The 12,610-nt window shown below is 44.6% G+C and overlaps 1 protein-coding gene across 2 annotated transcripts in view; it reads right to left on the bottom strand.

The window, feature by feature from the left end:
• The window catches only part of Xpo5 (exportin 5), a 35,337-nt gene that overhangs the window by 9,470 nt on the left and 13,257 nt on the right, over nucleotides 1-12,610 (bottom strand). For both annotated transcript variants that reach the window (XM_013115061.3, XM_005072337.4), the window contains exons 10-20: nucleotides 12,498-12,581; nucleotides 11,528-11,653; nucleotides 10,000-10,090; nucleotides 9,330-9,458; nucleotides 8,820-8,950; nucleotides 7,218-7,373; nucleotides 5,938-5,979; nucleotides 5,413-5,502; nucleotides 4,508-4,707; nucleotides 3,212-3,311; nucleotides 2,256-2,437 (exon numbers count right to left, since the gene is read on the bottom strand). In XM_013115061.3, coding sequence (XP_012970515.1) covers nucleotides 2,256-2,437; nucleotides 3,212-3,311; nucleotides 4,508-4,707; nucleotides 5,413-5,502; nucleotides 5,938-5,979; nucleotides 7,218-7,373; nucleotides 8,820-8,950; nucleotides 9,330-9,458; nucleotides 10,000-10,090; nucleotides 11,528-11,653; nucleotides 12,498-12,581 — 1,331 coding nt within the window. The remainder of the gene's footprint in view (nucleotides 1-2,255; nucleotides 2,438-3,211; nucleotides 3,312-4,507; nucleotides 4,708-5,412; nucleotides 5,503-5,937; nucleotides 5,980-7,217; nucleotides 7,374-8,819; nucleotides 8,951-9,329; nucleotides 9,459-9,999; nucleotides 10,091-11,527; nucleotides 11,654-12,497; nucleotides 12,582-12,610) is intronic.

Here is a 12,610-nt window from a genome sequence, read left to right on the forward strand (position 1 = left end):
TATGCCTTCACTTTTGGGGGGGATGGGCAGAATCCCTTCTAATTCAGAGAGGTCTTAAATTCCCTTGGTAGTCAGTACCAGCCTTGAATTCCTGACCTGCCAACATACCACACATGGCTGTGCCTTCATTTTACAAGTTAAAAACTAAAAGCATGCCCCAATACACTGCCAGAATAAGGACATGAAGAACACATTTCAGGAGCTGGCAAGATAGCTTTAGCAGTAAAGGGGCTTGTCACCGAGACTCATGACCTGAGTTTAATCCCTGAGACTCATGGGGATAAGAAAATAACTTCTTACAGGTTGTCCTCTGACCTCCACATCGTGCTTGAGCCTACACCACAAAAATGAACAGATGTTGAAAGCAACAACAAAGGGCTAAAGGGACGGCTCACCAGCCAAGAGCACTTGCTGCTCGAAGAGAGGACGGGGGTTTGGCTATTAATAATTTGGTGTAACCAGTTCCAGGGACTCTGACACCCTCTCTGGCTTCTGTGGGTAGCCCACAGGTGGCAGCAGGCTGGCCCAGACTACCTATATTGTAGAGTCTGGCCTTGAACTTTTGTCTTCCTGCTTCCATCTTCCAGGAATTGAACCCAGGGTGTCAGAATTGGCAACAGGTGTCTTACCTGCTGCAGCCTCTCAATGGCACGAACTGGGATGAAGAGCAGGCCTCACACACACTATATCCCCAGGTGACTTTGAACCCATTCTGTATGTGTGCATGTGTGTTCTTGAGACAGAACCTTGCTATGTAAGCCTAAGCCTGCCTCGACCTTGGAGCACTCCTGCCTCACTCACGCTATGGAGTGGAGTGGGATTACAGTTGTGCAGGGCCACATCCAGCCTGATTTCATCACGGGGCCTCAGGGACTGAACTCAGAGGAGACTGAGTAGCGAGTAACCTGTGGTAACGGGTGGAAACGCTCCTGTGGAAGGACACTCTTCAGTGGAAGCTGCCGGTGACTGGTGTGGAAGGCTGTAGGGGTGCATGCTAGGCTGGCATTTTGATTTTTAAGCGGCCTTTGAGTCACCCATGCTCTCAACTGAACCCAATACCATGCAGATTCAGGTGGAACTTTTCTATGCTCTGTTAGTGCTCTATCTAGAGTGAACATAGACAATTGATCATGGTTCCCTAGGAAAATTACTTCAAGACTGAGACAGGAAAATTATAAGTTTAAGATCAACTTGACAACATAGCAAGACTCTCAGAAAAAAAAAAAAAGACAAAACAAAATCATGTGTGCTCAATTTGCTTTCTGGAACAAAATTGTCTCAGCTATGATAAAGGAAAAAAGAAGAAGAAAAAAAAAAGGGCAACATCTCAGTACATAGTCTTGGCTGGTCTAGAACTTGTAGACCAGGCTGGCTTTGAAACCACTTCTGGTATTAAAGCATGTTTTTGGGACAAGTCTTATGCCCATGAGTCTCCTGCCTTAGCATCCCAAGTGATGTGACTGTATGTGATATACTAACCCGGGTGTGGTAGCACCTGGGAGGCAGAGGAAGAAGGCCCAGAGTTCAAGGTCATAGTGAATTAGAGACAGCCTGGGTTGTATAAACCCCAAAGAATAGAAATGACTACCCTCAAATATGATGAGGTGGTGGTGGTGCATGCCTTTGATCCCTGCACTAGGGAGGCAGAATAGGATCTCTGTGAGTTTAAAGTCAGCCTGGTCTACAGAATGAGTTCCAGGACAGGATCCAAAGCTACAGACAAATCCTGTCTCGGAATAAATAAATAAATAAATAAATAAATAAATAAATAAATAAATAAATAAATAAATAAAGCAAGCACTTTCAATGCAAGCATCAAGACCTGAGCTTGGATCCAAACAGACCCCATGTAGAAGCCAGACATGGTAGAACACGCCTGCAACCCCAGTACTGAAGTGGGTGGAAACAGGCAGATCCCAGGGGCTCTTGGTGCAAGCCGGGAGTTGGTGGCGCACGCCTTTAATCCCAGCACTCAGGAGGCAGAGGCAGGCGGATCTCTGGGAGTTCGAGGCCATCCTGGTCTACAAAGCGAGTTCCAGGAGAGCCTCCAAAACAATACAGAGAAACCCTGTCTCGAAAAACAAAAAACAAAAAACAAAAAGAGTTCACCTTACATAGGGAGGACACCTGTCTTTAAAAAAGAAAGCTCCCCCCTCAAAAGAACCAGAACCTAATCCCATACCACCAAGACCATCAGACATAAAAATTAACATTGAGATTCTTAGGTTAAAATAAATACAAATATTCTGACTCACCTTACAAGGGCAAGCAAATTGTCAAGAAGTCTCAGGACCTGCTCTGTGCAGGGGTTGCGGAAGATTGGATTTCCACTGGGTGTGTAACCCACCAGAAACCCCCCAGCTCTGGCCTCTTCTATGTCGGAAGGCCAGTTAGTTCGTCTCAAAACCCCCAGAATGCTGTGCACACAAAAGGTTATCTACAGAGAAGAATGAGAAACATAGCAGGGAATGAGAGGCAAAGCAATGTGACAATATTCATGGTGACAGCACAGTGACAGAGGCGAGAGAGGAAGACGCCTCCGTGTCTCCCACCCCAGCAAGACTCCTGTCCTTTTCTTCTCACTGTCATTTTTGGGACCAATGGTAGGTCTGAGGCTTCTTTTTCATTAGGGTGTCTCTCCAGGGGTTTAATGACCTTCTCACAGTACCTCGGATAGAGGGTGGCTTGGATGAGCTCTACCACCAACATGTTTAAACCGTGTTTAAACTGCCATTTTTACCTTGGACCCTTCATCCGGGACTCCAGAGCTTACACAGTAACCCACCCCTCATGCCAGGCTGCTCGTGTGGCTTTCAGCACAGCGGCTTATCTGAGTACTCCTGCACTGGAAAGCCGCAGGTCTCTAAGGCCTGGCCATCCCTTAGGACTTCACATGCCAGAGAGCAAGAGCAGGGAGGACTCACCCTGCAACCAAGTTCTGACCTACTTCCTCATTACATCTCCAGTCTTCCGAGCTACTTAGGGATCCTTAAAGCCAAATAATGACTTCATAGAAAAGACCATCTGCTCTGCTGTGGGAACTAACTCAAGAATTCAAGACTAAAGAAGAAAAGAAAGGAGAAGCTTAGGGAAGGAGGAAATCCTGGATCTCTCACCAGTACAGACAAAACAAATCTGAGAAATGTGATAAATGGCAACACCCTAACTCCTGCCCGTGGCCAGTGCAACTTCCTGTTGCCAGCAGCCTTACTCGTGCACGGTTGGCGCAGCACGGGTCTTCCACAGTTGGGTCACAGCCTTTCAGGTCGGCACCGACATAGGCAATGAAGGCATCAATGTCAGTCAGCACTCTGAACGAGGGGAAGGAAAGTTAGGTCGTTACAGGTGGGTATGCGTATATGAGTGCTGGGGGAGGCCAAAAGAGGCCATTGGGTCACCTGGAGCCAGCTAAGGAGACGTGAGCAGGTCAACCTGGTGTTTTTAGCACTCAACTCTGGTCATCTGGAAAAGCAGTAAGCTCTCATACCCAGCCCCTACACCATGAATTAAAAAAATTTTTTTGGGAGTTTTGCTGGCACCTATGTCTGTGCACAAGTGTTTCTGGTACTGCAGAGGTCAGTAAAGGACACTGGATTCCTTGGGACTGGAGTTACAGATGGTTGTGAGACACCATCTGCTTAGCAATGGATGAACCTGGGTCTTGTACTCTTTTAACTTCTGAGTCATCTTTCTAGACCCACAGAATTTTTTTTTCTGCTTCCTCTGAGACAGAGTCTAGCTGGCCTGGCATTTACTATTAAGACCAGGCTGGCCTTGAAACCAGAGACCCCTGCTTCCGCTGGAACTAAAGGCACGCACTACCTTAGCTTTCCTGTATATGACTCTAAGGAAGGACAACTTCCTCCACAAGAGCTAACAGCAGATAGACCAAGCATGACTGTCACAGGTTTGCAACACCAGCATTTAAGAGGAAGAGGACAATGAAGATCACAAGTTGATCTGTGATTATCAAAAGGGTCAGCCTGGGTTACAGGAGATCCTAACTCAAGAAACCAAATTAAAAAGCTAACAGATTATTAGATCACAAACAATTTTTTATAGTGAGAATTTAATCATATGAATTATAAGTGGCCAATCAAAAGTTTATGTTGCCATTCCTACTCCCAAATATCACTGCATCTGTTACAAATGGAAAGGTTCTCAAAATAAACAGGTCCTCTACTATGTGGGCAACACAGACACCAGGGTCCACAGATCCCACTGTGGTTATTTCTACAAAAGTGTTGAGGCTGCACTGCAAATATCACGTAGCTCTACACTTCCTTACGGCCATGCCAGCCATCTTTGCCCACTGCCTCTCCTACCATACCTCCATAGAGCAAGGCGACATTTTCAGAGGAGATTAAATGTTCAGAGAGCTTAAGGTATCACTGACCGTGCTCGCACAGCCCCGCATCCTTACACGTCCCCCCCTCGCAGCCTGACACAGCTAGCACAGTTCTATCCAAGTGCAGTCAGGGTTAGTGGTCCCCAAGATCTTCTGTACCTGCACATTTCTTCAGAAAGCCAGATGTTGACCATTGGTGCCATCAGCTCTTCTAAGAATAGCTTTTGTCGCTCGTAATTCTTAAACTGGTTGCTAATGAGAACCAGGGCTTCCATGAGGGCACTCTTCTCCATCTGGGTTAGGAGGAGCTCATTCGAGAGGAGTTGTTTCACATGGCTATAAAGCATGTCAAAATTGGGCTGCATATCACAAAGAAAAGAGGCCTGACATTCAGGGAGATGGCCACTCAAGGACGCCAGAAATCCAAGACAGTCTCAGAGATCAGGCCCGTATAATTTTGTCATAATGTCTGTCGCTGATTGACAGTAAGGAGCCAGGCCAAGGGCAGCTGAGTCTGGCGCTTTTCTACATCAGCGAATTGTATCTCCCATCAAAACCAATCTATTGCTTATACACAGAAACAGCTACTGTGCATTCAGAGAAGCAATTATGAAGTACTCTTTGCATGTGGGTTAATGTTAACCTTTTAAAGAACCCCACAGAAAATGCTGAAATCAAACAACTACGTACAATAGGAATTGAAAACATCAGAGTAAATGGTTGTCCATTTAGAGGGATAAACTCATTCACACAGAAAAGAGCCGTTCATCTTGAGGGGCAAATTCAATTAAATTTTAACTGTATCATGAGGTCAGTGGTTTTCACCTGTGGGTCATATCAGATATCCTGCATATCAGATATTTTCATTACAATTCCTAACAGTAGCAAAATTAGTTATTAAGTAACAACAAAAATAATTTTATAGTTGGGGTCACCACAACATGAGGAAGTATATTAAAGGATCACAGCATTAGGAAGGTTGAAAACCACTGTATTAGGTAAAAGGAAGAAAAAAACCCGTCAAAAAGGACTCAGTGACAACACGGCAGGGGCCAGCAGCTCACCAGAACAAGATCAGGGTAGTCCCGACACATCTTGTTGATGGAAGAACAAGCGTGTCTCCTCACGTTCCTCACTGCACGACTTCTGGGGGCCTAGAGACATTCCCCAAATGCAGAGAGACAATTCAATGGAACTCATTAATGCAGCTGAAAACCACATGACAGTCAGCAGATTCAAAGTCCATATCTATCTCAGGGTAAAATAAAGTGAGATTCATGGTCTCTGTGAACTTGTGTGTTCAGATTTGTCCTAGGATGCTTCCAGAAAAACACCATATGTCTCTATATGCTTTTCTAACCCTTTCATACACAAAAAGTCAAGATTAATAATGAGCATGAGGTATTCATAGGTAAGCTTACAAGAAAAGAATCTGACAGTTTAATGAATGGTCTCAGCTGGGCATGACGGCACATGCCTGTAGTCCTAGCACGGGGAGGCAGAGTGAGAAGGCAGAGTTTAAGGTCAGCCTCAGACGCACAATAAGACCTTGCCTCAAAAAATAACACAGAAAACAAACATGTTCTTACCTTACTTTCTCCAACAGCTTCAAAAGTAACAGATGAAAATAGCTGAGGGGAGGAGAAAAGAAATGTTCACTCCTGTGTTTTTAAATGAACATGAATTCTCAATGCTTGGCATCAGTCTGCTGGCAGTGGAGGTGACGGGAGAGTTTTACATTGGTGTCACGAGACTTCAGCTATCCCTGTAAGAGGCCCGAGAGCCCCATCTTTACCCTTGCAACATTTATAAAGGAGAAGATTCTCAGACTGATCAGTCTACGTCATCACCTATGGTCAGGCAAGGACACGCCTCTTTTCTATTTCAATTAAGACTAGACACAGTCCATTTTTAACTGCCCTCCACTCTTTCACTGAAGCAGGGAGGGTGTTTCCTTAGCATCTGCAATAGAAGTACACTGGCCCAAGGGCAATTCAGGAAACCCACTGGGCTTCTCCAACTCTTAGTGAGCTTCTGTTGCAGCTGGTGTGTGCACAGCATTGTCTCCCTCCCCCTTCCGGGATGGGCAGGCTGGAGTTTCTTTTCTCTGTGCTACTGATGCTGATACTGAACTCCCTGCTCGAGCGAGACTCTCCCCCAGGTGTATGTGCAGATTGCTTCCCATGGCTAAATGACTAGACCCCTTTCCCTGTTTTCTACATTTTATTATTCATTTATGTATGAGTGTTTTGCTTGCGTGTCTGCCTATATCCCATGCATTCCTGGTGGCCGAGACCAACAGAAGAGGGAGTTTCTCTGAAACTGGAGTTGATAGGTGGTTGTGAGCAACGATGTGGGTGCTGCAAACTGAACCCTGGTCCCTTGCAAGAACAGCACTGCTCATGACCATCACCCAGCCATCCTACACTTACAGTCTTGGGAGAATGCCTTAATTTTACTTCACCACCCCCTAAAGTTTAGACATTTAAACTCCAATCACTATTAACAGTCGTCTTAATTTTTACATTTTACATTAACTTCAGATGACTTGAATCACTAAACCAGAAACTTGAAAAATTATCCATGTTGTCCCTGCCTTCCACAATCAATGCACACTTGGAAACCTTCCTTAGTTCCTAGTTTCCTAGCATGGAAGTCTATTCATTGCAATACCATAATGTCCTTCCCCACAATGGTTCTGAATGATAGGTACTAGCATAGTGCCTGGTCCACAGGAAGTAGAGTAAACCATCTAATGAATGAACGAACACACGCCTGCCTCTTGAGTAGTTTATAATAAATAATTCAAGCAGGTACAAAAGGTGATTCATATTTTAAAATAAAATTTACAAAGAAGACAGTGTTATACCTTGGAGAAGACATGGGGCAGGAACTCAGGTTTGTATGTGACAAATGGGAAGAGAGCTGAGACATTGGTGAGGACACAGGACAGGATGAGGGGATCCTTCATCTCAAAGTTCAAAACCATCTGCAGCAGCTCTATCCCATCATGAATCGGGACTTCCTGCGACAAACGGGATACAGAAGTCAACAGGGCCACAGCTCAAGGACCACCACCACAACCACCGCATCTCCCTAGACTCTGGGCTATCAACAGTTAGCATATGCGACTGGATGAACTGCATGCACAAGCGTGCTTGTGTGTGCTGGGAACCAAACCCAGAGCCTCAGGTGTACGAGGACAATGCATCCTTGGCTAAGCCTCGCCTCTTCCCCCACTGCCCCGCAGCTTCCCAAGTCACTGGGATTATAAACCTGCACTATGAGGTAGGTCCAGCTTATACTGCTTTTAATCATTAAAGTCTAAATCACTGTCGCACTTTAATAAAAACTTTCCGCTGGGCAGCGGTGGTGCACGCCTTTAATTCCAGCACCAGAAAGGTAGAGGCAGATGGATCTCTGTGAATTTGAGAAGAGTGTGAGTTCCAGGGCAGCCAGGGCTACAGAGAAACACTGTTAGGGCTGGAGAGATGGCTCAGCAGTTAAGAGCACTAGCTGCTCTTCCAGGCCCGGGTTTAATTCCCAGTACCCACATGGTAACTCACACCTGTCTGTAACCCAGTTCCCAGGCTTCTGACAGCCTCACATAGACATGCATGCAGGCAAAACACCAATGTACATAAAATAAAAATTAAATATAAAAAAGAAACCTTGTCTTGAAAACGCATATATGATGGTAACATTTACCACAACAGGGATATATCATTTGCTACCAGTGAAACACACACACACACACACACACACACACACACACACACACACACACACACACACACACACACACACACACACACACACACACACACCCCTAGCTAGAGAGCACCACTATGAAGGACTTAAGAGGCAGAGGCAGCAAATCTGGACAGCAAGGCGCTGTCTCAAGAAATTAGTAAAATAAATCCTCTTGCTTAAATTTCCAATTAGTTCATTTGAATAAGAGACTTTAGGGGAATACCTAAATTTGCTGTGTCGAGTTATAGTTTTCTTTTAACATTTATTTTTTTTATTTTTTATTTTTTTGGTATTTACGAGACAGGGTTTCTCTATATTGTTTTGGAGGCTGTCGGTCCAGCCTGGCCTCGAACTCACAGAGATCCGCCTGCCTCTGCCTCCCTGTGCTGGGATTAAAGGCGTGCGCCACCACCACCCAGCTTAACATTTATTTTTATCATCTGTGAAGAAACTTATCACATACACAGTCAATAAATACTTACCTCTCAAGATTAATTCTAACCCAGGACTGTGGCTATAGTTAAAAAGTCACATGAGCTGGGTGGCCTTTAATCCCAGCACTCAAGAGGCAGAGGTAGGTGGGTCTCTCTGAGTTTGAGGCCAGCCTGGTCTCTAAATCTATTTTCTCTTTTGTAAGACGCACATTCACAGACTTCCATATCCATCTACCAGTTGACAAAAGATCAAAAGTGATTCAGTCAGCATGGGAGTTACTTACTTCTTTGTCTATGGTTCGAAACATCTGGTTGATCACACTTTCCAAAAAGAAAGTCATGGCTTCCCACTGCACATACGACGATGAGAAGATGGAGCAGTGGCCTCCGTCTCCAGTCCCAGCTGTAGAACACGCTTTTGAAACACACATGCACACCTTTAGTGTGGGAGGACAGCAGAGCACAAAGACACACAACTGCCTCTCAAAGACAGCTTGGTAATTTTAGAGGTAAAAGAGCAGAGAGATACGACAGCACTAATTACGAGCTAGGTCTAGACATGCAGTTTGATTAGTGGTGTCCCTGAAGGAAAACAATAAAACCAACAACTGTCGATGCTATTAGAAGAGACAAAGCTGACATGGATGTGGTGGCTTCACCTATTATCCGTTTTTTCCTCTGGTTTTTAGCAGTGTTAGCATCCAGCTCTGACCTGTGACTCTGGCTTATCTCTTATGTGCAGGTTTCCTACAGCACTAACATTTAGCAATAAAAGACAAAAAGCACAAACTAACAGTTCACAGGTCCCGTGTCAATAGGAGCCAACAGCTGGTACTTGAGCCACTCTGCAGCCATCTGGAAGCTAGTCTTAGGATCCAAGCGACACACACATCTCAACACCTCTCCTTGCTGGGCTCGGGAGGCTGGCAAGAAAAGAGGCAGGAATCAACACCGGGCACACAGTACTCAGCAGCTACTCAGTTATTCAGCTTCGGTGACTGGTTTGTACACTCATGTTCTAGACCCAACAGTGGCTCATTGCAAGACTTTTGAATTAATGATCATGAAAACTTAAAAAATAAATTACCTCTGAAAATGTCTTCCCAAATAGATCCTGTAAACCAGCACGCTAACCTTGGTTTACCATTTCTACTGAAAGTAAAAGGAGCAGCTAGACAGGATGTAAGATGGTCTGGCTGCTGGGGAGAACAACCTTATTTCTTAAAAGGTACAACATGGGATGGTGGTGGAAAGGATGAACACAATTCCCAAAATGTGGGGATGATAGTACAAAGAATAGCAGCACGGCACAGAATACACAGTGCTGAAATGTGGTGCCACGTGCTTCTGCAGCGGTAGTCATCTGGAACCGGAAAGATTGCCTTCCAGGTTTGAGGGTGTCACCCATGGTTACAGCAGTAGATGCCATTCTGAAAGTACCAGAAAGAAGGTTCAAGCACTTACAATTGAAGAAAGCATTGAAGTCCTCATCGCTATCAAAATCAAATCGAGAATATTCACAGCTGGGGCTGTCTGTCTTAGAAGGAAAGCCCATCTGGAATGAGAAAGACAATCAGTGAGTAGGGTATAAGAATGAACCTACTAGGGGTTGGAGAGATGGCTCAGTGGTTAAGAGCACTGAATGCTCTTCCAGAGGTCCTGAGTTCAATTCCCAGCACCCACACGACAGCTTACAATTGTCTGTAACTCCAGTTCCATGGCATAAAATGCACATAAAAAATTAAAAAACAAAGAATGGACCTACTTACTGAAAGTGTGTACCCTTTAGCAGTCAAAGCCCTTCCTGATCCACCTAAGAGGAGCTAAGGGTTTGCATGACAGTAACTATGATCTGTTCTACTCCAAATCCTCTAGAAAATGGTGAAAAAAGAACACAGCCAGCTAATATGCTTCTCTGGATCCCTCACAACAGTAACTTCTGTGGTTCACTTAAGGCCCAGACATGAGCCCAGCTCAGGAAGTGATTCTACACGCAATCGAGCTGACAGACCAGCAATTACTTATTTCATCGCACACTAAGCAGGGAAGCTAAATATGATGGCACAAGGAGGTAAGATGATCCCATCTCTCTCCAGGTTCAAGGCTAGCCTTGTCTACACAGTGCTTCCAGGCCAGACCTGGTTATACTGTGACCTTGTCTTAAAAAACAAAACAAAAACATAAAAATAAATAAATAAATGAAAAAGTACCATAAAACCATAACAAAACTAGAACACAGTATGTGCTAGATAAATTCTTGAGGAAATAAGAGTCCCACTCACTCTCTGACTTTACAACTTGAGACGAGGGCTGGAGTGTGCTTGTATGCATGTGTGTGCGCCTTGTCTAGCGTGCACAGAGAACTGTCACGGAGGTAAGGAAGGAAAGGAAAGCAGGCGGCAGGAGGCAGGAAAGGAGGGAGAAGGTCCTGTCAGCTCTTACAGATGTGAGAACAAGTCCATGAAGGTGGACTAATCACAGCTGCCGCCCTCACTCCTCACATGCATTCCCAACGTGCACACGGCCTTCAGCAACAGTCCTCTGACATTACTCCATCTTAGAATCCACCCTCCTGAATATCCAAAATATTCTGCTAGGTCTGCTTTAGATTCCTAAGCAGCTCATGGCCCTGTCCTTCTCTTAGCACCTCACTCCACACTTCATATTAAGTGTTCTAAATAAAAGAAGAACAGGTACAATGACAATTCTGAACTGCTTTCTTCCTCAATAAGAAAACTCCCTGGGCTGGAAAGATGGCTCACTGGTTAAGAACACTGGTCAATTCCCAGCACCCACATGGTAGCTCACAACGGTCTGTGACTCCAGGTCCAGGGGATCTGACTCCTTTACATCAACGCACATAAAACAAATCAAATTTCTTTTTTTTTTCTAAAAGAAACTCTCTTAGTGGATTTAAAGAGACTCAATGATGCCAATCAAAGTCTTATGTCTACTTTCCAACACTCTGCAATTTAGGATTTCCATTACTTACCTTAACTGAGTTGGTCATAGTTGCACGAAGATATTTTGGTATTATTGCTAATAGTGACGGATCACGGGATAAAATCTCATGCCTGAAGAGGGCTCCCCAGGTCATATGTGTTGCAGATCGTAGAAACTAAAGCAAAACAAAAGACCACACAGCTCAGTTTAAGGGTTTAGGTATTTCTTGAGCCTAGCAGTTACCAACAACCCATTTTTCCAGCGGAGGAAATCTCTACATTTTGCAATCATTTCTGCAGGACATCAGCCATGGATGACTGGATAATGACGTGTCAGGAAGAGAGGCAGTGGGTCAGGTAAGATCCCTGGGGCGTGGTAAGGACGTAACTTAACGTTTTCTGTGCTCACAAGGGTACTAGGATCACAAAGTGACAAAAGAAAAATCTTGAATGTAATTAATATCAAAGTAACACAATTCACTAAACTTTTGAATTTAAATTTTTTCTTGTTCAAATCACCAGAGGCACAAACCCATCTCATAGGGAACAATCAGAAAGCTGCCTGTGGGGAAACCTGCTGACAAAGACCCAACAATTTTTTTTAAAAAATGTTTATTTGAGGGCTGGAGAGATGGCTCAGATGTTAAGAGCACTGAATGCTCTTCCAGAGGTCATGAGTTCAATTCCCAGCAACCACATGGTGGCTCACAACCATCTGTAATGAGATCTAGTGCCCTCTTCTGATGTGTACATGGAGGCAGGGTATTGTATTCATAATAAATAAACTAATTAAAAAATGTTTATTTGTTACTGTGTGTGGCTCTGTGTGTCACAGGTCAACTTCAGAAGCTGGTTCTCTCCTGTCACTGTAGCAAGTGCTTCTTACCCACTGAGCCTCTACTGGGCCCCTAGGATGACTCCTTAGGTCCAGGGGACATTTGCACATGGTGGGAAACACTCAAGGACGCAACCCTTGACATGGGCCGACCACACTAAGTCTGTTATTTGTATAAAGTTTACCTGACTTGGATGGGTTGTGAAAGCAAGAAAAGATTCCAGGTACTTTCCAAAGTTTCCTGGTGTTTGTATACTAGCATCTAAACCCTGCAGAAGAAAAAGACTGCATTAATGGA

The sequence above is a fragment of the Mesocricetus auratus genome, unplaced genomic scaffold (genome assembly GCF_017639785.1).
Source record: "Mesocricetus auratus isolate SY011 unplaced genomic scaffold, BCM_Maur_2.0 Super-Scaffold_100021, whole genome shotgun sequence".
In the NCBI taxonomy this organism is placed as follows: Eukaryota; Metazoa; Chordata; class Mammalia; order Rodentia; family Cricetidae; genus Mesocricetus; species Mesocricetus auratus.